Genomic DNA, 23,284 nt, shown 5'->3' with positions numbered 1-23,284 from the left:
AAACAACATATATTATCTGGCTGTCTTTTGGACATGCTATCTCCTAATCGTTTCTGTGAATCAGGTCATTGTGGGGAAAGACAATAAAAAAGAATCTCTGACAGACATCACCTTAGGCTTTTCCACAAGAATGCAATGGTAGTCTCATTTATAGCCTGAAGATTGCTTACTTAGCCTGTAACAATTCTGGTTATTTGACTACTTCTAAGTTTCATGAATTAAGGCTTTTTATTCAGTTTGCTAACTTTGAAGAATTCACACTGCAAAATAACAGTAAAGCTAAGTAAGCTAAGTTACACAGCGTAAAAAGCTTGTTTTCATTTAACCATGATCAGCTCAACCCTCACCTTAAAAACATTATCTATAATACGCCCTAACTCATAGCCACGTCTTTTAGATATGATGCGTTTGTAACGAGGCTTCTCTGGTAATGAGCTAGTCTCTGTTGTTGTTGGTCCTGGATCATCATAGTCATGTTGGTCCAGGATGCTACTGACCAATTGGATTGCTGTGATGTCATAGCTTGGGAACGTGGAGGGAAAAAAACTTTTGTTTGTATAAATCTTTCTTTTATTCTTTATTAATTTATGCAACATAATAAATATTTTAGCAATTTAGATTTGCTGTTAGCCTAATTTAGATTACTCGTGCTAGTTTGGTTGTGATAGTTTTTTATAACATTTGCTAACTTCTTGGCTAATGCGAAGTGAATGCTCTGACAACATGATTGGTCAGTTGCAATGTTGATCCTGCACAAACACTATTATGATGATGTAGCAGGAACTCTAACATGTGGATATCAGATTGTGCCTCTCATGTAATTATTCGAAACTATACAAATGTTGAAAACTACATCCATTAAATTTGTTATCTGTGTATCCGACTTAGGATATGTGGGTGGAATTTATAGCTGCCACTGGGCAAAAAGTAGGATACACCTGAAATGTGTAAGATTAAACATTTTTAAATCCAATAAATATTTTTAAGTTTTATTTTTCGATGATGTAGCTATAGAGCATAATAAACATGAACGTAGCTTCTTATTTAGCTATTTTAGCTAATGATAAATTGCCTTAAAACGATGGGGGTGTCCAAATTCATGGGCTGCATCCCTCTGAGGCCGCATTTCTAGGCCAATTACGTCACAGCGACGCGACGAACGCTGTCCAAATTCGTAGACTCCTCCAAATGCAGCCGACAAATGCGTCCTTGTTTTCCCCGAATTTGAAGCCTGGGTCGGGTGTATCCTTCGTGGCCCACCATATCCTACAATTCATAGCGCGTCCCAGCCAATTTCAGTTTCCAACAACAGCGGCAGCTGCTTAGTTTTAATATTACTCTTATTACTGTTTCCGGGTCACAAAATAAACTTTTTAAATATTTTCAGGCAAGAATGTAGCTGTGTTAACTTCAAATATCTGCTTGGTTTATCAAGACATCACATATTTGCAAAAGTGCTCCAACGTTTTCTGAGACGTCTCTTACCCACCAGCTCAATAGCAACCCTGGGGTTCAAGGCTCGCTTGAGCCGGCGAGAACAGCGAACTCCCGGCACATCGTTTTCAAACCCCTGCGGTCTTTGGCTACTCAGGTTAAACATGATATATAAGTCACTTAGATAACTTGTTAAAATGTTATTGTTTGACTTTTTATTGTTGTAATTGTTCGTGAGTAAATCGGTTTGGCTGAGATTACAGCTGAATAAACATCAAACGGAAAACTGATTAAAGAGAAGTGCGAGATGATGGAGAATTTACAGCAGTGTCCTGTTATATTTTAGATAGCAAGGAGCAGACGGCTGAGTTTATTAAACTCCACCGAGACAGCGGTGACGCAAATCTGAAGGCTAGACCGTCCAATTTCACAGCCGTTCACTTCCGGCCAACACGGCCTTCGGAGGACCCGGCCCACGTAGACCGCGAAGGCCGGGTCCTCAGGATGATGCAGCCTTTGAATTTGGACACAGCTTGTACTCTAAGTAGAGGACTTACAAAAATGGAAGCCAATGGGAAACACCTTTTTGACTCTGTAAACACTTTGTAAACCTTGGTCATACCGCGTTTCAAAATAGAGGATTAACCGACACATTGCTGGCCAGTGATCAAGTGGGTTCACAGTTAGACCCATACCCCTTTGTCACATTTGGATTTTTTACACCAAAATGGCAACAGCAGAAACATTTGGTCTCAAGGCTTTAAAACAGTTCTTCAGAACCCAGAGGGTGACAGCACGGTCACTACGTCTCTGGTTTATACTTTCTATGGGTCCAACACTTTGATCCAGACTAAAACAACTGTTGGATGGGTTATACTGATGTGATCCTCTGAGTCCCCTGAGTTTTTATGTTTTGTTTTAAAGGCTACGTCCACATGGTTATTTAGGTAAATAACTATTTTTTGGGGTCTTTCGTACACATGTAAGCGGCGTTTGGATCACTGAAAACTGAGTTTCTGAAAGACTCCTGGCAGGGTGAATATTTTAAAACAAGTAAATGCATTAAACGTCATTACTGCATTTACATGTAGACAAGGAAAACGTAAATTTTAAAACCAAAGGTATGTGGTTTGATTTTTTGACACCAGACTGTGTTCTGTTATTGTTTCAGTGCTTTTGATTGAGCAGCATGTCTTCGCGAGGTTACATTGCCACCTGCTTTGGCTGTTCTTGACAGCACTTGAGTTTGTTTTTTTGCATTTTGATGTGAACAGAGATATTTTTCAAAACAACCTTGGAAAAATACCCATTTTAAAAAATACCTGCCTACATTTGGATGTAGCCACAGCATCCTCATGCTATGAAGTTTCACTGGGTGCTAGCAAGACAATATCCGCTTCCTATGTCTGATGTTATCGGCCGTTTCTGTGTCAGAACTCTTCCTCGGTTAAAATCAATCAAACACTGTGGCATCACTGAGAAACGGTCCAAATAAATCTCCAAAAAAAAGGATCATCATGACTGTTTCTCTCAGGTGTTAAAGTTTAACATCCAGGCCTCCATGAAAGATGTTTAACAAAGCTAGAGGAAAGCAGGACTTTAGCTCGCTAGTTTTCATTTGAAGGTGATATAACTGAAGGATCGGGACCGAAGGACTAAAATGTACTCTTCTGCTATTGCTTTGCACATAAAGACGGAAATCTAAAGCCCAACTATGTTTGTAGAGTTAGTGGAGCTGGGCTAACTGATATATATTGGTGTGGTAATGGCCAGCATAATATAAACACATTAGACACTCCATCTTCACTAGGATGAGGGTTAACTTTTTTCCCCAGAATAGAAGTTAATGTGAGAGTCCCCAATGGCCAGAGAACACCAAAAACTAACCAAACTTCAGGCAAGAGAACGTTTGAGATGATTCATCCACAACACAAGGTTGGACATTAATATCCTGCTCCGGGGTTTGGGTGACTCGCTATGAAACATTCCTGATCCCAGGCTTTATGTCCCTATTGGCATATTACTCAGCTTGAGAGTGATTCTCTTCTGAAATGTTTAGATATTTGGTGCTTGCAAACTGTAAATCCATGGGTTAGAGTTGTTTCATAATGTTTTTAAAAACTGTGCTTAAAGACATACTGCAAGTGAATACTGCGGAAAAAAAAAGCCTGAGAGGCTGACGGTGACCATTGATCATTCGTAGGGACTTCGCCATATAAAATAAACATGTTAAACACGTTTAAACACATTAAAATGACAATCAGTCCTCCAGGTTTGGCCCAGAGTTGTAGCATTGATAGGGTAAAAAAATCGACTTTATTATTGTTATTTTTTTAAAGAATTGATTGAAATAGTTGTTTTGTTCCATATGCGTCAAAAGTAAAATAGAAAGTCCAGGTTTGTGGGTCTCCCTGTAGGTAGGCTGTGAATTATGTATTTATAAACTGTATTCAAAACTAATAAAACTAAGATATTTAAACAATTTCACTTAGGTGCAAATGGAAGAACACAACAAACTTATAGACTAGCAACTTGTCAATCACACTGTAAACCAAACTTTATCATCCTTTTTGACTCTAATGGGGACCATAACTTATGAAACGAGCACTGTGTTGTTTTCAGGAACAACTTAAAACTAGCCACTGAGACCATGAAACTATCAGGAAGAGTTACAACCAGACATCTGTTTATAATCAAAGGCAGCGCCCCCTGCTGGAAATGAGAAAGAATGCCGAGTTCACGCTGACTTTACTTTTCAGATCTAAAAATGACATCTATCTTCTATATACAGTCTATTAGTTGGACATTAGTTGTTTGTAAAAACTTATTTATTAATACTTAACTGAAATTCGCAGGGCTTGTCACAAAAATCACGGTGTACTACTTTGTATAACTGACATTGCAGCTGTGGTCGAGATTGGTAGTGCTCTAAAAGATTCGGAGTTGAGTTGTGCAAATTTAAAGGTGCAAAGGGAGTTCCAGCCCAATAATCTTTGGTAATAATCAATTCCACATCGTGGGGTGGTCGACGTCATGATGAAATATCTCTGCAGACAGAGAGACTTTATCCCTGGGCTTTGCCTAGCTTCCTGGAACTACCTTTTTGAAAATCAGCAGCAAGCTAAACATTAACAGAATTTTGTGCACACGTTACCTCCGAGCATAGAAATGTGAGAAGGATTTGAAAGTTATTTTTATTTGTTCTGGATTTTATGACTGTATTTTGATTTGACAGGATAAGAATCCATTTCAGATATTTTTGAAGTCACATGTATCATTTAGTGATTTCTCTGCTTGTTTTTCACTGGTAGAAACAAGACCATCCTGTTGCTGTTTTTAGAAGCTGGCGTACTCTGAATCCACCTTTAACAGCTTTAAGGGTCAAAGGTCAAGAAAGCCCTTTGACCTCGGTGTCACCAAAATATAACCTGGGGGGAAGATGAGACAGGGCTTTTTGAGGATGTAAGAAGCCATTGTGTTGCTGTTTGGGAGATGCATGTTTTCCATCTGTACAAAAGGGGAATGCAAATGGATAACAGAGGCATAATGACGAGTGATCTCAGAAAGATGATGTTTTCTGCAAAGCTGTTACACATTTCCTAACACTGGGGAAACGGCCAATGGTCGAAGGGGAAAAAAAGATCTTCACAATGAGACACAGTGTCTCAGAGCAAACGCAGTGGCCAAAATTTCAGAGGACTTGCTCATGAGCGAGGGTCCGCCCAGCTCCAGCGCAGGTTGCCTCGGGCTGGCAGGTTGCTCCACTGCAGTGTGTGTGTGTGAGGAGTTTTTCCTCCAGAGTGGGCAGGGCCGCTGGTGCTAACATATGTAGGCTCCACAGGGGTCTGTGACGGCACACACTGTCTATCTGGACAATGCATCCATCATTAACCTCCCCGCATCTATGTCTCGCTGCATTTCAATCGGCCTCCATCACCGCGCTCGCTGGATCTCACACTCATCTCTCCCACTCTCTTTGTTTGGCCCCACGTTATCTTCATCCCCTGCTGTCCATCTCCCTCATCCTCCTCCCTGCATATCCCTCGCTTTCTCTTTTCTCTCCCCCTGTGGCCTGCTTTTCATCTCTCCCTCTTACCCCTCCTCTTCCTCCCCTTCCCTCTCTCTCTCTCTCTCTGCCCTTCACCATGCCTCCCCCCACCCCCCACACACACCTCCTCCTCTCCCCTTCACCCTCTCCCTGGATCCGCTTTCCACTCCCTCCTCCTTCTCCTCCTCTTCCTCCACCTCCCCCAACTCTCTCTCTCTCTCTCTCTCACAGCCCTCCTCCGCCTCTCCTCTGTCCTCCGTTCAATGCCCCCCCCACCCCCCTCCTTTTTTTGCTCCTGCCATCTTGCAGGCCAGTGGAGCCAGACTGCAGGCGTTCAGGGAGTCACTGGACCTGCTGGGCAGCGGGTGACACAGATTTCCGGTGTGTGTGTGTGTGTGTGTGTGTGTGTGTGTGTGTGCATGTGTGACGAGACCAGGAGGAGGAGCGGTGTGGGGGGATTAAGCTCCAAATCACTAGAAAGGCACTGAAGAGAGGGGGGGGTGAGAAAAGAAAAAGCTGCAGATCCAAGAATTTGAAATTCCCCCTTTGTCTGGGAGATGAAGAAACACTAGACTGTGGACTCAAAACTAAAAGACTGTGTGTTTCTCATTCAGTGGGAGCGTTGTAATTGCATGATGTTGGAGCTCGCTGCTTTTCTCCATGAGTTGGCAGTGTCCTGCGTTGGCTGGCGTGCAGTGCTTTCCCTCTCTCTCTGTCTCTCTCTCTCCCCGCCTGACAAACACACACGCACACACACACACACACACGCACGGACGTGCACATCCCCCTCCCGCCCCCACCCCCACAGATGCACACTCACATACACGCACACACACAGTCCCTCTGCGATCCCCCCTGACTGAAGGCTCACAGGAAGTGCAGCCGTGGCCCAATTATAGCGTGACACCTCGGGCCGACCGTTGCCATGGTTACGTCTTCCCTGCGGTCCCCTGGAGTGTGGCGCCGAGGAAGAAGGTCTTATCACATCAGCCATCGTTACGGCAACAAGCAAAAACCCACCCTGTAGCCTCAGCCCAGCTGGCTGTGTATTCGGCTTGAAATCTGCCCCCCCCCCCATCTGTGTGTGCGTGTGTGAGATTTATATATACGTACGTGGAAAATTTAAAAAAAAAGGGAAATTGTGTGCGAGGAAGAGCCCGAATGTTTGTGATGATTGTGTGTGTCAGGTTAGGTGTGCTCAAGTGCACGCACTGGACTTGCCAAGGCAGCGTGTAGGTGTGTTTGTGTGTCTGTGGGGTTGTGATAAGGCTCTCAGCCACACCATTAGGTGACTCATAATCCACACACAACCTCACACACACACACAGGAGCACATGTGTGCGCAAGCAGAAACAAGGTTGCAAACGGACACATACGCCCAATTACAAATGAGTGCGCGCGCACACACACACACACACACACACACACACACACACACACACAAAGACGTAGCATAGAGCTTGCAGACGAGTGCACATGGCAAATTTCTTTTATTTCAAAAGGGCAAACAGCGCTATACAGTACAAGTTGCACATGAAATAATTTAGCCGAGGCCAAACTCATTCACTTCTTACTGATGCAGTGACGTCAGAACAACAGAAACAGAACTCCCCTCATTAGAAACAAAACATTTGGCTCCTCTTTACCTTTGAAGCACAGTACATCCAAACTGGAAAGCAACGTAAAAAAAAAAAAAAGAAAAAAAAAGAGAAAGAAGGAAGAAGAAGACATAATGTTTTCCAGATATTTACAGTCTATTTACAGAATTTTTGTCATCATCTGAATATTGACAAACATTGGTATCCTTCTTTCTCGCCTCTCCAATTCACTGATTGTCAAAATGGATGGGAACGTGTGTGGACATTCTTAAACGGGAGCTGCAGCTCCGCACGAAACACAACATCTTTGAACGTCTCTGACAGTCACAGTCCGAGCATGTTAACAGGGTGTCCTGTGGGTGGGTGTGTGTTGGTGTGTGTGTGGTTTTGTAATTTTTGTTTTGTTAAAACTGCAGCTCCTCAACAATCATCCAACCGGGAACCTCTGACAAATCCTGCCACCGCAAGCGTTACTATCCATCCAAGGCTCCGTTGCTTCTCTCCTGTGCCAGACCCAAAGTAAAATCAGACCCCCTCAGATCAAACCCAGACACTCTGCTCTCAAACCCCGGCCCCCCGGGCTTCCTCTTCAGCTCCTCGCACTTCCTGTATTTACAGATCTGGTGTCCCCTCTTGCGATTGCGGCAGCTGCTGCACTGTTCGCAGTTCGTCTGACGCCGGCACGGTACGCACTCCCCGCACCTCTTCCTCTTCCTCCTGCCTCCGCTGCTCCCGCCCAGGGAGCTGGGAGAGTATCCTTCGGCCACCAGCCCCTCTATGCCCTCAGCTCCCATGGCCGTGCTTCTCCAGTGACCTCCCCCCATCTGGAAGCCTGCCAGGGGGAAAAGAGCGGGGCTGAAGGGGAACCAGGCACCCAGGAAGGGCTGGAAGTCAGTGCTGCATGCAGAGGAGTCCTCTTCCTCCTCCTCAGGCCCGGACCCACCTCCCTCGCCGTCTCCCTTTCCGCTCTTTGCCTCTGCAGCCTCCCTCTTAGCTGGCTGGCTGCTCTGTGCGCCCAAGCTGGCTTGCTCTGTGGTGGCAGGGGTGAGAGCCAGCAGCCCAGCGCGCATCAGCAGCTCCGCAGCGTGGGCCAGGTGGAGCCCGCTGGGCGACTCCCACATGTCGGGCCAGGAGGGGGCCCGGCGAGGCTTAGCGTGGCCGGGCTGGGTGGCCCGCTGCTGAGATGAGGAGGGCTCCATCAGGCTTTTGACATCCACAGCCGGGGAAGGGGTGGAGATGTAATGGGAGAGACTGTAGGGGTGGTTAGAGCGCTTAAGGCTTGGTCTCAGTGGCTCATTGGGGATTTTAGCACTGCTGTGGGCCTGATCCGGGGAGGAAGGGCCAGCGATGTCTACCGCGGTGGACATAGCTGGCTACGGGGAGTTGTCTGTCCTTGTGTGAGTATGCGTGCGCGTGTGGGAGGAGAGGTGAGGGAGAAGGGGATTGAAGGCGATGCGAGGCTGACAACTGTCCTGCTGTTACTTCAGCCAAAATGGCAAGCCTTGGCCTGTGTCCCTATTCCCATTCTCTGCAGCAGCCTCGGAGTCCTGGAGAGCTAGAAATGAATAGGGGATGAAGAGAGGAAGGTTAAGAATAGAAATGTTGGAGTGACAAACACAGAAAGAGAGTTACAGGAAAGAAGGGCTGGGAGATATGTTCTCAGTCAGAGCCACCAAACACAGCCAGAGAAGCAGAGTGCAGAGATTCGGCGCTTAAAGACAAAAATATAACATGCATGTGGCCAGGCTCAGAAATCAAACTCCCCGGACAGAGATGAAGGCAGCCATGTATCTGACACACACTGCATGCTTGCCAATGATTTCCGCATACAGGAGGCAGTATCCCTTTAAGAATTTCACGGTATATCAATGCAATCAATAACAGAGCGACAACAATATGCAAAGATATGCGCATATGCGCAGGTCAAATGTGGAGCGCGCTTTTCAAATACATTTTGACGACTGCTGTTATGTGTGCCAGCCAAAGCTTAAGCTCAGCAGAGAAAGACTAAATAAGGGACGCCGGGGGAAAAAAACAGGCTGTCTTTTGTCTGCTATCGACGACGAGGAGCGAGGTGCGCAACGATGCGGTTGCTGTGGATAAAAAAAGACCAGGCTATATTCCGTGTCCACATTTGTAGAAAAACTACTCCGCTGATTAAACACGGGAGATGGGTGTTATTACAAGACCGGCCAATCGCCCCCTTTGGCGGATCGATCGGGAAACCAGATCGATCATTTGGCCGTTATTAAGGTTACCTAAGAAGACGGTGCTCGACCGACGCCACGGCGAGCTGACCACAGTCCGAGTGGTCGCTGCGACACGGCGCTGCGCGCAAGAAAAAAGGCGACAATACAACACGGCGAAAATCAACAGGAAGTGTCGAGAAAAGCTCCCCGCTTACCTTACAAACACGACCCGAGCTCTCCTGTCAAAGATATGATGAAGTCATGAACTAATGGCGTGGTGATTGTAGCGTATATGGACGGCGGAGCTGCTGATTCCTCCTCCACCTCTCCGTCCCGGAGGGTCTGCAAACACTCTGCACGGAATTTGGGGGCGTCGCTCAAAATGCGAAGTGGACTCTGCAGTCGAGGCTCTGGTCAGAGCGACCCCGTGAAACGTCCACAGAAGCAGATCAGCACACACCGTTAGCTGGCAGCGGGAATACTAAGGCGAATCAAGGCCACCGGTCACACGCAGTCAACAGCACAACTGAGACACATGTAAAAATTATGTAAACACCGGGCACACTAATAATTTACGCTAGTTATGTTTTCTCTATTAGAAATTCTTGTTAGGCTATAATTATATATATCATTATGCCTTATTCAGGCACGTGGAAACTAGTCAAAAGCCCAGTTTATTAATAATTCCTGTTTATCCTTTTATAAATCTTTAAATGTATTCAGTCAAACTTTGCTATATTAAATGTCCAGTAAAGTAGCTGAAAACTCATAAGTGTTTACTGTTTGTGCAGTCCAGGCTTCGCCTACTTATTTTAACATAAAAATGCTCTTATTTAAAAAACAAAACAAAACAAAAAAACAACCAACAATCCAACCAAAACAACTCTTCCCCTTAAAATGGTTTTAAATAGAGATCTACTGTTTATTTTTTTACCGTCTGGTGTTTTATCCACACCGGAAGCCGGCGCCGTGACCTTTCATACATAAAAGCACACTGTTTGGGGTTGTGGTGTCACACATGGTGGATGTAAATAAATATCAAAACAAACAGCTACAAAATAAAATGATATTTTTACAAGCCACTCGGAAAACAGGAAGAGCCCTGTTAGCTAAATTAGCCGGTTTAACATAAATAGCCTTTATGCTAATGTCCGTCTGCTTTGAAGCACGTGAGCTCGCTGTCTGTTAAAGGTGACTCCTCACGCGGGGACGGCGGAGTCCACTCCACCTCTTCTGAGAGTCCTCCGTTGCATCTGGCACGCAGCCAGATACCTCGTGCATGCGTGTGTATGTGTGTGTGTGTGCGAGCGCGCGCGTGTCACTATGGGAGCAGGGGCCCACCGTGTTCGCGTACACTGCTGTCTGTCTGGCCTGGGCGATCCGTGTAAACACAGCGTCTTCTAGCGGTCACCGCAAATACTGCTCCGTCTTAAAATGGCCACTGGTGTCGATGGCCACTGCAGCACGGCAGCCCCCCTCACTCCCGTCTCTCCCACACATCTCACAGCCCCGATCCCACCGCAGTCACACACACGCACACAGAGCTGTTTACTCATTACCCCCGTCCTCTGTTAATCCATCAGCACGGCGCTGTGCTGCGAAACAGCCACACAGGTTTAGTGACACGCGTTCCCGATCCTGTGGTGGAAAAAGGCGAACGAATGCGATGGGAGTGTGTCCTGAAATGAATAAATGAAGCTTTCGAATTGGGTCACTCAAGTTTTATTCACAATGTACAGAACAATGAATCAAACTAGACACCCCCACAGCCAGTAGAAAAATCAACCTGCTGAAACGGCAGAATATATTCTTAATGGGCACGAGCTGCTGAACACTTCACAGATTCAACACAAGTTTTCCCAAAAAGCCACAGGAACCAGTTACAAGGAGACAGTTTCAACAGTTCATTAACAACAAACTAAACTTCTACCTCCTCTGACTAAAGCAGCAAAACAAACAAAACATCGTGTGTTAACATTCATGTAGGGTTGTGTGAGCGTTTGGATTCTGGTTTAGATTTAAATTTAAGGCCTACGCTTCAGCTCACCAAGACGCTGGACTGACTGAAGGTCTCGTCTTTCAGCCACCTGCCCCACACCCAGAGGAGGCGGCTGAAAGGATGCCAAACATGAAGGCACAATGCCCGCATGGGGAAATATTTCACCTTTATCAGGGCCAGTGAGAACTTTAAACAAACGCCACATTAAGTAGGTCATACTGCAAGCTGCAGTCATAGTGCCACCATGTCTAACTGTTATCTGTCCTCAAATGACCTTTGATTTCAAAGTCACACTGAGCAGTGTCAGAGCAGTGTGGCCGGTTTGATATTAAAACTATGTTTTTTTGTTGCAGGCAAAGGAGAACGCGAGAACGAGTTTAGACTGAACATATCAGCGTCATACTGTAATCATCAATCAGTGTGACACGGCAATGAGAATGACAGATGATCGGGCCGGGCGCGCGAGGAGTCAGGGAGCGCCGAGTTCTCCAGTGGCTCAGATTACGCGTCCTTCTTTTTGATGATGAGCGGTCCGACGTTGTCCCCGGTTTCCTCATTGTGTTTAGTGTGGGAACCATCGCAGTAAGGGAACTGCAGGGAAGAGGAGAAACAAGAACAGAATTCACTCTTATCAGTCATATGAAGAGAGTCTGTTAGCCACCTATGAGTTCATGCTAACAGCAGTTTGAAACAGACTAAGCATGGAGGGCTATCAGAGGGTAACTTTCAGCACAGGTCAGGGATGTTAAAGATGGTCACATCCCATTACCGACTGGGATGTGACCAGCACAATATGTGTCAAACCGTGACCTGTGACTGCAGAAAGCTAAGCAGTTTTGGACCTCTGATAAGATTACCTGCAAGCTTAGAAAGCTCAATGACTGTTACTTGAAGTTTAAGCTAAAGGACATTTATCGCTGCCTGGGGACCAACCTTCTTTGACTTCCAGCAGCGGCAGTACACGGCCTTGGTGGCGATGTCCTCCATGTCAAAGCTGTGGACCACTTTGGGGCTGTCTTTGTTGATGCAGGTGTTCACTTGGCCCTTTTTGCAGCTCCGCCTGTTCAGGTACTGGCTGACAAGGAAGCCTCCGACAGCTGCAACCACCGCCACCGGCACAGCAACCAAAAAATGCTCTGAAAAAAAGACAAATATGATGAGGACTCCTATGTAATGTCTTAAACGAGTGATCATAACTGTCATTTTAGGCAACATCCTTTTAGTCATCATTTCAGCCTGTAGGACCCAGTGCAGTATAGATAGCATTAACTAGTGCCATTAACAGTTTCCCGGTTCTGAAAGGGTTTATGCCAGAGTAGTTTAGGCCTATTCTTAGAAAACCAACAAGCAGGTATGCGGCGGTGTTTTGTTTTGGCCAGGAGTGGCGAAATTTTTCCAAGCCATGGAGGATTATCTGCCGAGGAGTACTGAGAATCACATGTTTCAGAACTGGAATGTGGGCCCTGCTGTCAGACCTGATCAGCAACTTCTGTGATTAGCTACTTGGCTGGAGCGGCGGGAAGCCGGGCATACAGAGATGGCGTTTAGCGGTGCCCCACACTGAGTGAAGGCTAAAGTTGGAAACATTAACCCGTGTCCAATTGGGCTCGGTGACCGGTTAGCCAGCTAACGGCGCCATGCCAGAAGGGGAAAAGGTTTACAGTGCAACTACAAAGTTTATACAAAAATATTTGAGTCTTTACGTTACCATTACACGCGGTAGCCTCAATACAACCACACAGTATACTTCAGTTTTTTATACACTGTCGCAGACCCGCTAACGGCTAACAAAACACTCATACAAGGCTAGCATGCTATTAGCCAGCTTTAATACTTTACCTTTAGTTAACCTGAAAGTCGAGCTGGGTAAGTCGGGTATCGGAGGCATTGGCATTGCAGGTAAACTTGTAGCTGACATGTTGGGAGTTCTTTTTTTTTTTTTTTTTTCCTCCTCGGACGGTGTACTGTTTGTGATCAGCGATCAGCAGCAAGGTCAACCACAGAGCTTACCAAAACTCGATCCGCTCTGACAGCGCACCGAACCTGCTGCGTCACTGCCCACCAACCAATCAAAACCGAGGAGGAACGGAGCTTGACAAGAGTAAGAGCGTAACCACCATACTACTTCCGGCTTCGCTTTAGCGCTCTTAGAAGAGTGGAATTGCCGTGATGAGTAAAACGTTCCAGAAACAAAATAAATAAATATTACGTTTTATTTTAAGTGTATTTTAAAAAAAAAAAAAAAAACTCTTCACTATCGGGTCCATAACCAAAAGATAAATAAAATTCCACTGCCTGGCAAATTTTCCTAACGGCGGATAATTATCTTGACCACTGCGAGCTTTGGTGAGTCCCATTTCCTTTACAGGCTTAAAAAAAAAACAAAAAAAAAAACGGGGTGGCAGTTTTTGAACATAACTACAACTTCGACTCAAAACAAACCCCACTTATAAATTTACAAGACTTAAATATATAAATTAACAGTATGAAGTTTTACCAGTCAAAGCTTTAAATTTAGCTGTGATAGAGCTGGAAGGTCTCCCAACTTTTAATTACTTTACATACCACCAGAGGGCGACAAATGACCTTTTCTAAAGGCTTGACTGGACTCAACCAAACCCCCAAGAATTATGTAATTTCAAAAGCTTTCAAGTCTTGTATTTTTGTTATGCTCCCCAGTATTCAAAGAATTCTGTGGAAGAGAGGTAACCATAAAAGAATGAGGTAATTGCTCATCTTATTTATCCTGTTAGATTTCTGCAGAACCTCCTGTTAACTGCATTCAGATGTCGCCAACCTGCCTCTGTATGCCTTTTTCAAAAAGAGCCTGAGTATGAGTCAACACAGGAGTCGAGGTTTTTATTACACAGTTTAATCAACACACAAAGCTCAACGAGCCTCTCAGGTAATTCAATATACAGAGGTTTTGTGCAAGAAGAGTGGGTTCTCCTCGCACCCAGAGCCCAAGCCAGTCCCATAGCCATTTAAGATGTTAGCCTCTAATTTAACAATAGCAAAAAAAAAAAAAAAAAAAAAAAGAAAGATAAAAGCAACCTAAAGAATTATGGGGTAGGAAATAAAAACACAGGTTAAACTAAGAAAAAAAAATGAATTGCTTAAATACCTGGTCCAGAACCTCCACTTTTTGTGAATAAAGAAACGGTGGTGGTGGTGGTGAGGGTGACATGGGGGTTACAGTTGTGCGTGCATGTGTGTGTGTGTGTGTGTGTGTATACAAAGGGGTCAACTTGGGTGAGGGAAGAATGAGGAGCAGGAGGTGTGGGGATAAATTCAAGTCCTTTCATAGAATCCACCAGAAGACCAAAAATAGGCTGCGTGTAATTTTTTTCCATGTTACATAGCCTTGTATAAAACACAGAGTGCCCTTTGACTACTTCCTTGAAATGTCACCCCTACAGATGGAAATCATTAGGACAACAAAAACAAGAAAGGGTACAGAGTGTAAAAATCCCTCTATCTTACTGTCCCCTCCCCCCTCAAAAATAAAATTAAACTGGCAGATAATGGGAAAAAAAAAAAGTCCCCTCAAAGCTTGACTGGTGCTTAAAGGAATGCTTTTAGTGATGGTGGGTGAGGATGCGGGCGTGTAAGGAATAAACAGGGGAGGGTGGAGGATCGGTGACAGCCCAACCTGCTCGGTGACAAATGGAATACAGAAGTCAGGAGATGGAGGAGGAGTTGGTAGGTGGTGAAAAAGGAGAGATGGGCTTTACCGTTGCAAGTTGACAATATGTACACTAGAGGAGGGGTGGGTGAACTGAGGGGCGGAGGGAGGGAAGGGGTAAAGATAGAGCAAATAGAGGGAGAGAGAGAGAGAAGGTGGGGAGGAGGGAGAGAGAAGGTGGGGAGGTGGGGCAGAGGGAGTTTTACAGGTACTCTGGTGAAGGGGAGGCGTGGCTCAAAGAAAGCACTCCAATGGAAACCAACAAGATCTTGTTTAAACTTTTCATTTGTTTGTATGGTTTTTTTGTTTGTTTTCTCTTTACATCTGAAGCTCCCCTAGCCTTTACATCGTAGAGGTGGTTGGCCATGTTTCTACCCCCAACACTACATTGCATACTTTTGTGTCCATTCCCGAGCTATTTTGTTGTACCTGTGAACAAGAAAAAACAAACAGAGAAAGAGAGTGGTCAGTTTTAACTCAGTGAAGGATCAACATGTTGAACACTTGTAGTCAATCTGCACCACTGCCTTTAGTCATCAACGTGTCTGAAACGTGGCAGCTGAATTAGAGCAGACGCTCTCCAAAGTCTAAATTACAACGAGTGCGGCCACATCAATTTTCTGTTGCGACGTCACCGCGACTGTTCAAAACTTGCTTGCAGTTTCAACAATTTAATTGGCCGTCCACTGTCTGTCACTAAACCTGCACAGCTATTAGGTTTTTTGTCAGATTGGCTTCTTCCCAGCTCGATGCACAAAGAGGAGGGCAGAAAGTTCATGAGCGAATGGCACAGAGCAGACACGTCGTCCTCATTTTACATCGTAGGCTCAGATGAGTGCCGGTCTCCTTTCTGTCACGATAAAGAGGTTTAGCTTCATATGAAATCCCTCAGATATTTTAAAACAAGAAAAGGAGTTTTCAATGGAACGTGTCCGTTTTTCTACACGATAAGAGAAACGTGCTGTATATAAAACACACCTGTCAGCACGACTCTTTGGCCTGAAAGAGTAAGAAATAAATGTGTAAAGTTGATGAAAGAGTTGTGTGACTTAATTTGTTCATTCACATAAAATGTAATTTTTTTTATTTTTTATTTTTTTCCCATTTACTGTGGATCCATTGTAAGATTTTATTTTTTTTTATAGTAGGTATTTAAAAAAGGACCTTTTCTGCCATTTAGTCATTTATCTACTACTTAATTACTTTGATGTAGCACAAATGACCATGGGGAGCTCTCTGGGTCTTTATAAAAGCTCCAAGTTATGAAAATACAGTTTAAAGTCCAAAATATATGCAATATTTCATACTTTCCAGAGCCAGTGGGCCAAATTGGGAGTCTTTGTTGAGCCAATTCTGGCTCTCAGACCTTATCGATCAATCGTTAATTTCACAGGTAGAAAATTGTCTCAACAGGGTGACAACTCCAGGAAGGTGACATGTCTGTGCCCAAATGTTTGCATTCATTCACCCTCACAAATGACTAATCACAAAGCTCAAGTTTCACACGCTCTAACATTAGACAGCCTTCTTGACCATAGCCTGTATATAAAAGATGGACATGGCCACAGGGGATATTCGCCCATTATGAAGCCCCGAGTTGGGTTTGCTGTTGCTGTCTGGGTGTTTCGAAACCAAATGTGGGGAGTGAGTGACACATCTGTGAACCTCACTGTTAACTGGGCGGCTATTTTAAAGACTCGTGGTGACAGTTTCGATTTTTTCTGTTATGTCACACACTGTTAGCAACAGTGTTACTAGCGACAATCTGAAAAGGCACGTGAAAACAAACTATTCATGCAAACAACTCACTTTTCCCTGTCAGTCTTGTAGATGCGGGCGATCTCAGGTACTAATGGGTCGTCCGGGTTTGGGTCGCACAGCAGAGAGCAGATGGACAGGAGAACTGGAACGGACCACACAAAAGGTTAAGAGTTCTCACAAATAAAAACTGACATTTTCAGAGTTTGGATACATTTTCCTTTGGATGACCCTCACATGCTAGCCTGTCACATCTATTCCACTTCTGATCATAAACATAATTGGTCCACAAAACACTCACAGTGCATGAGGGACGCTATTTGTGTAAACCACTGTATTAGCTCAAGGACCATTTCTGACATTCACGGAGATTGTGCTGCTCTAGTTTAAATCAAGGACCTCTGCCACAGGAATGCATTTGGAGGAAGCGCTTTCATGAGAGAAAAAAGAAAAAGAAAATGAGACGTTTCTCTTTTACTCTGCAGCCAGAAACATCTCCTTACCTTTGGAGATGGTGAGAGCCGGAGACCACTGTGATCGCAGGATGTCAAGACAGATGCTGCCGTTGCTGTTGATATTTGGGTGGTAGATTCTTGTGGTAAATGCAACCTGAAAACAGATGAATGGGGGGAGCCAAGAAAGAGGGGGAGACGGCAGAAAGCTGAATGACGTAAAGCTGTGGCACGCTTTAACGGGCAAGAGGAACTTAGGCGTAGGTGTATGAAAAGCTACTTCTTTGCATGCTCTGGTGCTCACCTTTGGCGGTTTGAAGGGGTAGTCTGTGGGGAAGTGTATGGTCAAGAAGAAAACCCCGCTCTGGTAAGGACTGTCATTCTGAAGGAGAGAGAAGCCCAATGGGCTTCATTACAATTATGGTATAAAAGGAAACAGGCAGGTGGAAAACTTATAGTGAGAACAATTCAGAGTCGTGCGCATGTACGTGAATTTCCCATAAACCTAAAGAAACAGTTAAAGCTGCGACTGTGTGAGTACTTACAGGTCCCATTATTGTGGCTTGCCAGTGAAACACTGAAACAAAAAAGGAGAAATTTGTTATGAAACTGAGGACATGATGTGTGTCTGGGAAGTGTTAGAATAAATAATGCCACATGAAGCGTGCCTGTTTATTTATACAGTTGAGTAACAGGCTTTAAATAAAGTGCAGCTGAGGACAGTCTTTTCTTAATTAGAAATGATTACATATACACTTGCAGCACATGAATAACACTAACCTGCTGCTTTAGAGGAAATTAATAAACAAGAAGTGATTTTTTTTTTTTTTTTTTTAAAGAGCTTGGATAACCACCAAAACAAACCACTGTAATCTTACTGTGATCTTTTAAACCTGTCCAATTCAAGCATCCTGTCTGAGGAGAAATGTCGCGTTTGTGAAGAAAGCCACAATAACTGCATTTCACAAGAGACACCGTCTTGGTTTTTTTGATGTTGATGGCAGGAAGCGATGTATACAGCAAACAAATAAAAAGTTCTGCTACTGATTTTTTCCCCCACAAGTACAAAAGTTAGACGCTATCGTGCACAAACACTGACTGCACACCAAAATCCCAAGACGCAGTGCTTATGGGATCCACGTTATGATTGTTTTAAAGTCTGACATTTTAATGGCACAAAGGAAAAACTCCTCAGACGGTTGTTGTGATCCTGACAGCATACGGACACATACGGACGTGTCCTGCGCGTGCTGTCCTCAGATAAAAATCAAATGTTTTTGTTTTGACTGGAACACTGGCACCTAAATGCAACATCCCCCCCCCACACACACACACACACACACACACACACACTAAAGCATGTAGATTTTTTTCTAAAAATAATACAATATATGAGAGCACAGCTGCACTGTATACCCTGTGACGATTCTGGTTATGTATGCATACATCACAAACCTCAAACATGAGATAAGAGCGTGGGTGTCGGTCTCTTGTTGAACCCAGGTGTTGCACTCAGGATGTGTCGGGCAGGCAGCCGCCGCATTACTACTCCTGGCTAAGTTTGCGTCAACCTCTGTGCAATGACTGGGGCAGCACGCAATTTGCAAGTCCATGATTTCATATTTAAATCCGTGTGTATACACTTAATATATTCACTCTGTCTACTTTTTTAAACATCCTAAATACAATCTGTCTGTGTTTATTCATGCTACTTGTTCTAAACATATCCATCTAGGGCTATTTTTATTACACCCACACTATCATTCATAAAAGACATGATTATAAAGGATTACAGCTATATGTAAAAACACTGCTGTATTACCAACACAGAATATAATCAATCATTAAATGGACTTAAATATCAAGGCATATCATCAGAGCGATTAATCTGAATGTGTCTGTTTGTGTATATAGCACAGGATAGCGTCAGATCTACCACAATACAAGATCTTAATGTATCAAAACATTTCTTAAAAGCAACTAACTAAACTGGATGCTGGTCATTAAAAGCTACAGTTTGGATTTTGACGTTACAACAGGGTCAAGACCAAGTTGACAAGACCGAGTATGCCAAAGTGAAAATTCCAAAATTTTGCAGGGCGTTTATTAAAAGGATCTTAGACACAAATTCCTCTTTTAATGTCATGTAACCAACCACAACAAGAGCATGACACATTTGATAATCCAAGTGCAAAGAAAGAAAGAAAGAAAGAAAGAAAGAAAGAAAGAAAGAAAGAAAGAAAGAAAGAAAGAAAGAAAGAAAGAAAGAAAGAAAGAAAGAAAGGAGGCTTCAAGTGTCTGGATTTACTGACACTTAAACCTCAGGTCACAAGATTGTGGACACTGACTTTTAACTGTGGTTTAGGACTGAGTAACGGGGTTATTGATCAAATCAGAAATGTGTCAAAGAGAAAGTGTTAAACTGCTCACTAAACATTTTCCTTCAGTACAAAAAAATACCCCCATATCATCTGCCAAATTTTTTCCAATATTCTGTACATTTCTTTTTTTTACTCTGCACACAAATTTTAGCATTAGGACCAAATTTTGTTTAATTAACCTGCAATAATAGGAGCACCTTGAGAGTTTTACATACAACATTTAAAGTACTGGTTACAAGGAAACATTGACACACATACTACAGAGCTAAGTTCAGTTTAGTTAATGCCTTCTGCGTTAACTAAACTGAGATTAAAAAAGATAAATCTGAACTCTAATTTACTCCCAACATTACAAAAGAAAAAAATACCCTTGCTGTGAAAGTAAAAGTAAAACCTACATGAAGCAATACAGTGGGTTATGCTTTTATAATTACCCAGAAATCTTCACAATAGGAGGTGCAGGTATTTCCTGGATGTGAGCTCTAAAAATAACGCTCAAGCAGAAACTAACATTAATTTAATCTATTTTATAGATGTTGGTCTTCATGGATCTGTCATTGATTCCTATGTCATGTGCGAGTATAATTTGATGATTGAAAAATGATTTGGTGACATAAGATTACAAATAAGTTCAAATAAAAAGCGGGAAAGGGTTTTGAATCCTGGTTAGACACAGCTAACGTGACACTGTGGGTTTAAAGGTTGACTTACTGTCATCTCCTACTGGTCCTGCAGAACACTGGGCTGGTGGGTCCCGTGCCAAGTCGTTCAACTCCTGAGACAAACCAAAGAGATGTGAGTTGTTTGGGTCCGGCCATACAACGAAGCATTAAATAGATCATAAAAGCTAACTAAGAACCGATAAGAGGGCTAAAAACACCAGTATCTGCATACAGGACAGCATTCACTGATGAAAGTGTCTGTTTATCTTTTGTGTCACATCAGTATCGTGCCAGATAAGGGTCCAAACAGTGTGTTTAAGAGGTGAATGACATTTATTTCTTTGTAATTAAGTAGGGCCAAACGAAGAAAAAAATAAGAATAATAAAAAGTAATTGATTTTAATATTTTCCATTTAGAAAATAAATTTAAAATGTTAAAGATCGAAGTCAACTCCCTGAGTTCATCAAAGGGTGTTAGGAAAGCGTGGAAGGTTTAAGGTGAACCTGCCAAACTTCATCTCAACCTCTTAGCTACAATGTATAGAACAGAGGGCTTGAGTACTTTGCTGTTTTATTCTTCTTCTTCTTTTCTGTGTGAGGTCCAAGCAGTCATTAACTATGTCTATATACTGACAGAGAAAATTTCCTCGTTTCTAAAACACGATTATCAGTGTATTTTGACTCTTGTCTCAGAAATTCAACTTAATCGTTAGGAATAAATCCTAACATACACATTTTTAAAGTAACCTTCAACAATCCTCTGAACAAACTGAAAGAAGAAATGATAAAACACAAAAACAAAAAACAAACAAAAAAGGAGCAAGCAGAAATATCAGCTTTAGCCAGGTTGTTTTACAAACACCAACATCGGGCTATTAATTAAACAATCAGTGCAAACCCCAATCTAAAGAACAGAGAGAGAAAAAGGAAATGCAACATAAAAATAACCACACAAGAATTTCCTCTGTTTAAGCATGTGTTTGGGGGTGGACACAAAAAAAGAGCTTCAATAATCTTATAGAGGCTGTTCTACTTACTACTTCCCCTGCTCACCAGGAGCTCTCTGTCTTGTTTTCAGACAGCTCCTGAGGCCGGTGCCACAGCCATAAAGTCTCCCTGCTACAGTAACTCTCAAAGCATTTCCCGGTGACACAACAACACTACTATAGTACCCTGAGCCTTTGCTTATGGCACTGACCGCTATTACGTAACAGCCTTTCTCCAGGTAGAGCGGCTAACACACGTACACCCAAACCGAGATCACGGTAATTTGACAACAAAGCTTTTACTATAGCCCACACAGCCGTGTAAACTGGTTAGCTCGCAGTACACGGTATGCTGGAAACGTTAGCTTAGCGTAAACGCTAACTTCTCCGGCTCGACAGCAGCACAGGATGTCATGTAAGAGAAACATGAAGCGAGCTGCCTGGCCAAATTATGACATGGCTTTATGCTACTGGGAAATTAACTGCAACAGGACCAAACAACGCGGAGCAAACTCAATCAGACGAGCGGCACAATAACGATTATAGCGCTCGCCTGCTATCAGCAACATGCCATCAAAGGCGAACAACGCGTGGGGCCTGTTTTTACAACACCGACTCGCTGCTAACATTAGCAAGAATTTTCTTATGTACTGCTTCTCCTATTGAGCCGTAAGCATGTTCAACACAAACAATAACATGGCTGCTTTGACGTGACTACTGCGAATACCTGCAGGTTATGAATTACGATGACAATATACAGTTAACGAAAAAAAAAAAAAACGGGGAAGAGGTACATCCTCGCTTCCGATATAGCGATGATTATTTTTGAACTTTTACTGTTCCTTTAACAACAGCAAATGATCGAATATTTAAATGGATAGCGACAAAGAAGTCGTCCGTCCTTTAATTAAATAAGCTCTGGAGTCCTGAGCTAACGTTAGCGTTACCGCTAGCCGGATAACTTCAGGTATCTGTCAAATCAAATAGCGGGTTAAGTAAAGGTGAGCCATCGTGTTAAATAATGTTAGCTACGCAGGCTGCTGTATATATCGACTAATGAAGACGTATCTGATAGCATATCGTGAAAACTGCCGCTAGTTTACTATAAAGATATAAATGCAGTCAGCTAGCCTGACAGAACCCTTTAGCTCATCCAAACTAGCCAACAACCGGGAGAGATAATGTTAGCCAGCAGCAGCTAACACACCACTAATACCATTAACTAGTGACAGCCATGGCAAGCTAAACATCTTTTTATACGCGGTATCGAATACATTCTTAATGAACCGAAGCAGATTATGAAGCTATGTGACACAACCAAGAACAGCTAACACAGTCAATGGTTGAGTTGGCCCATTTATAGTAGCACTGATGTGCACTGAAAGGCGGCGCATTGCTGCTCTCAGTGTCGCCGCTCGCTATTCAGACTCACAGACCGTTAGCTGCCAGCTCAAACCTAACTTGAATAAATAGATCCGTTTTTCAAATTATTGTCAGTACAACTAATCTGCCGGACAAGATTCCGGTAGACAACCTTGGAATTAAATCTATAACCAAACTGCGAAATCCTGGGCCTCGCCGTTCACTTCCTTACCTTGTGAATTCTTTTCAGAGCCATTGTTGTGCTAGCGCTTCTGACAGGGAAAACGTGCGATTAAAATGGCGATTGATATCACTGTCCGTTAGTAATACTACGATTTAGCTCTCATAGAAGATCGTTACTGTACATATAATTAACTGGTTGCTATCAGAAAGAACCACCAAGCGAATTTTGAGGCGAAACTGAAAGATAGAAGCGGTAGAACCGCGGTCCTTCCTCCTACTGCAGCGGCTACCAAATCACTGCGGCCTGTGTTCTGCTAGCAGCAAAGACGGCAACACTTCCGAATTCCGCTTTTCACAATCAAACCACAACCATCTAAAAGTGACATAACTACCTTGCTCTCCTCCATCCTCATATAACACAAAAGTAAATCCACTTTTTGACTGTTACATGTTTACAGTCTCATAGGAAACGCCTTTAAATTAATATTCTGACAGGCTTTTCTGTCCAATGTCCCTAAAGAAGCATCCTTTTCCTGGGCTGGAAGTA

The 23,284-nt window shown here is 43.5% G+C and overlaps 3 protein-coding genes across 4 annotated transcripts; all 3 read right to left on the bottom strand.

The window, feature by feature from the left end:
• Positions 1 to 6,953: 6,953 nt before the first annotated feature.
• On the bottom strand, positions 6,954 to 9,919 carry cxxc5b (CXXC finger protein 5b). Its single transcript, XM_005456315.4, has 2 exons — positions 9,485 to 9,919; positions 6,954 to 8,635 (listed from the first exon to the last, which is right to left on the bottom strand). Exon 2 carries the CDS (start codon positions 8,445 to 8,447, stop codon positions 7,554 to 7,556), a length of 894 nt encoding a protein of 297 aa, XP_005456372.1. The 5' UTR covers positions 8,448 to 8,635; positions 9,485 to 9,919; the 3' UTR covers positions 6,954 to 7,553.
• Positions 9,920 to 10,975: 1,056 nt separating this feature from the next.
• zgc:110843 (CDGSH iron-sulfur domain-containing protein 1) lies at positions 10,976 to 13,343 on the bottom strand. The gene is made up of 3 exons (XM_003451775.5): positions 13,108 to 13,343; positions 12,202 to 12,404; positions 10,976 to 11,859 (listed from the first exon to the last, which is right to left on the bottom strand). Exons 1-3 carry the CDS (start codon positions 13,184 to 13,186, stop codon positions 11,770 to 11,772), a joined length of 372 nt encoding a protein of 123 aa, XP_003451823.1. The 5' UTR covers positions 13,187 to 13,343; the 3' UTR covers positions 10,976 to 11,769.
• Positions 13,344 to 14,112: 769 nt separating this feature from the next.
• ube2d2 (ubiquitin-conjugating enzyme E2D 2 (UBC4/5 homolog, yeast)) lies at positions 14,113 to 23,068 on the bottom strand. 2 transcript variants are annotated; one of them, XM_003451766.5, is made up of 7 exons: positions 22,787 to 23,068; positions 20,256 to 20,319; positions 17,709 to 17,740; positions 17,468 to 17,545; positions 17,215 to 17,320; positions 16,763 to 16,856; positions 14,113 to 15,382 (listed from the first exon to the last, which is right to left on the bottom strand). In XM_003451766.5, exons 1-7 carry the CDS (start codon positions 22,808 to 22,810, stop codon positions 15,337 to 15,339), a joined length of 444 nt encoding a protein of 147 aa, XP_003451814.1. In that variant the 5' UTR covers positions 22,811 to 23,068; the 3' UTR covers positions 14,113 to 15,336. The 2 variants fall into 2 exon arrangements, with proteins under 2 accessions (XP_003451814.1, XP_005456371.1); XM_005456314.4 differs by lacking the exon at positions 22,787 to 23,068 and adding an exon at positions 21,920 to 21,941.
• Between the last annotated feature and the right edge of the window lie 216 nt (positions 23,069 to 23,284).

The sequence above is a fragment of the Oreochromis niloticus genome, linkage group LG2, assembly GCF_001858045.2.
Source record: "Oreochromis niloticus isolate F11D_XX linkage group LG2, O_niloticus_UMD_NMBU, whole genome shotgun sequence".
NCBI lineage: Eukaryota > Metazoa > Chordata > Actinopteri > Cichliformes > Cichlidae > Oreochromis > Oreochromis niloticus.
The sequence above is the reverse complement of the archived record's forward strand: the minus strand, read 5'-3'. Positions and strand labels throughout refer to the sequence as shown.

Bases quoted from the DNA above. Each gene is read 5' to 3' on its own strand.
- zgc:110843 (XM_003451775.5), bottom strand. From the start codon at position 13,186: ATGTCAGCTACAAGTTTACCTGCAATGCCAATGCCTCCGATACCCGAC. The intron at 12,405-13,107 runs GTAAAGTATTAA...TCTTTTTTTCAG, and splicing joins GACTTTCAGGTTAACTAAAG to AGCATTTTTTGGTTGCTGTG. The intron at 11,860-12,201 runs GTTGGTCCCCAG...TCTTCCCTGCAG, and splicing joins GCTGCTGGAAGTCAAAGAAG to TTCCCTTACTGCGATGGTTC.
- ube2d2 (XM_003451766.5), bottom strand. From the start codon at position 22,810: ATGGCTCTGAAAAGAATTCACAAG. The intron at 17,546-17,708 runs GTAAGTACTCAC...TCTCTCCTTCAG, and splicing joins AAGCCACAATAATGGGACCT to AATGACAGTCCTTACCAGAG. The intron at 15,383-16,762 runs GTGAGTTGTTTG...TCTTGTTCACAG, and splicing joins TACAAGACTGACAGGGAAAA to GTACAACAAAATAGCTCGGG.
- cxxc5b (XM_005456315.4), bottom strand. From the start codon at position 8,447: ATGTCCACCGCGGTAGACATCGCTGGCCCTTCCTCCCCGGATCAGGCC.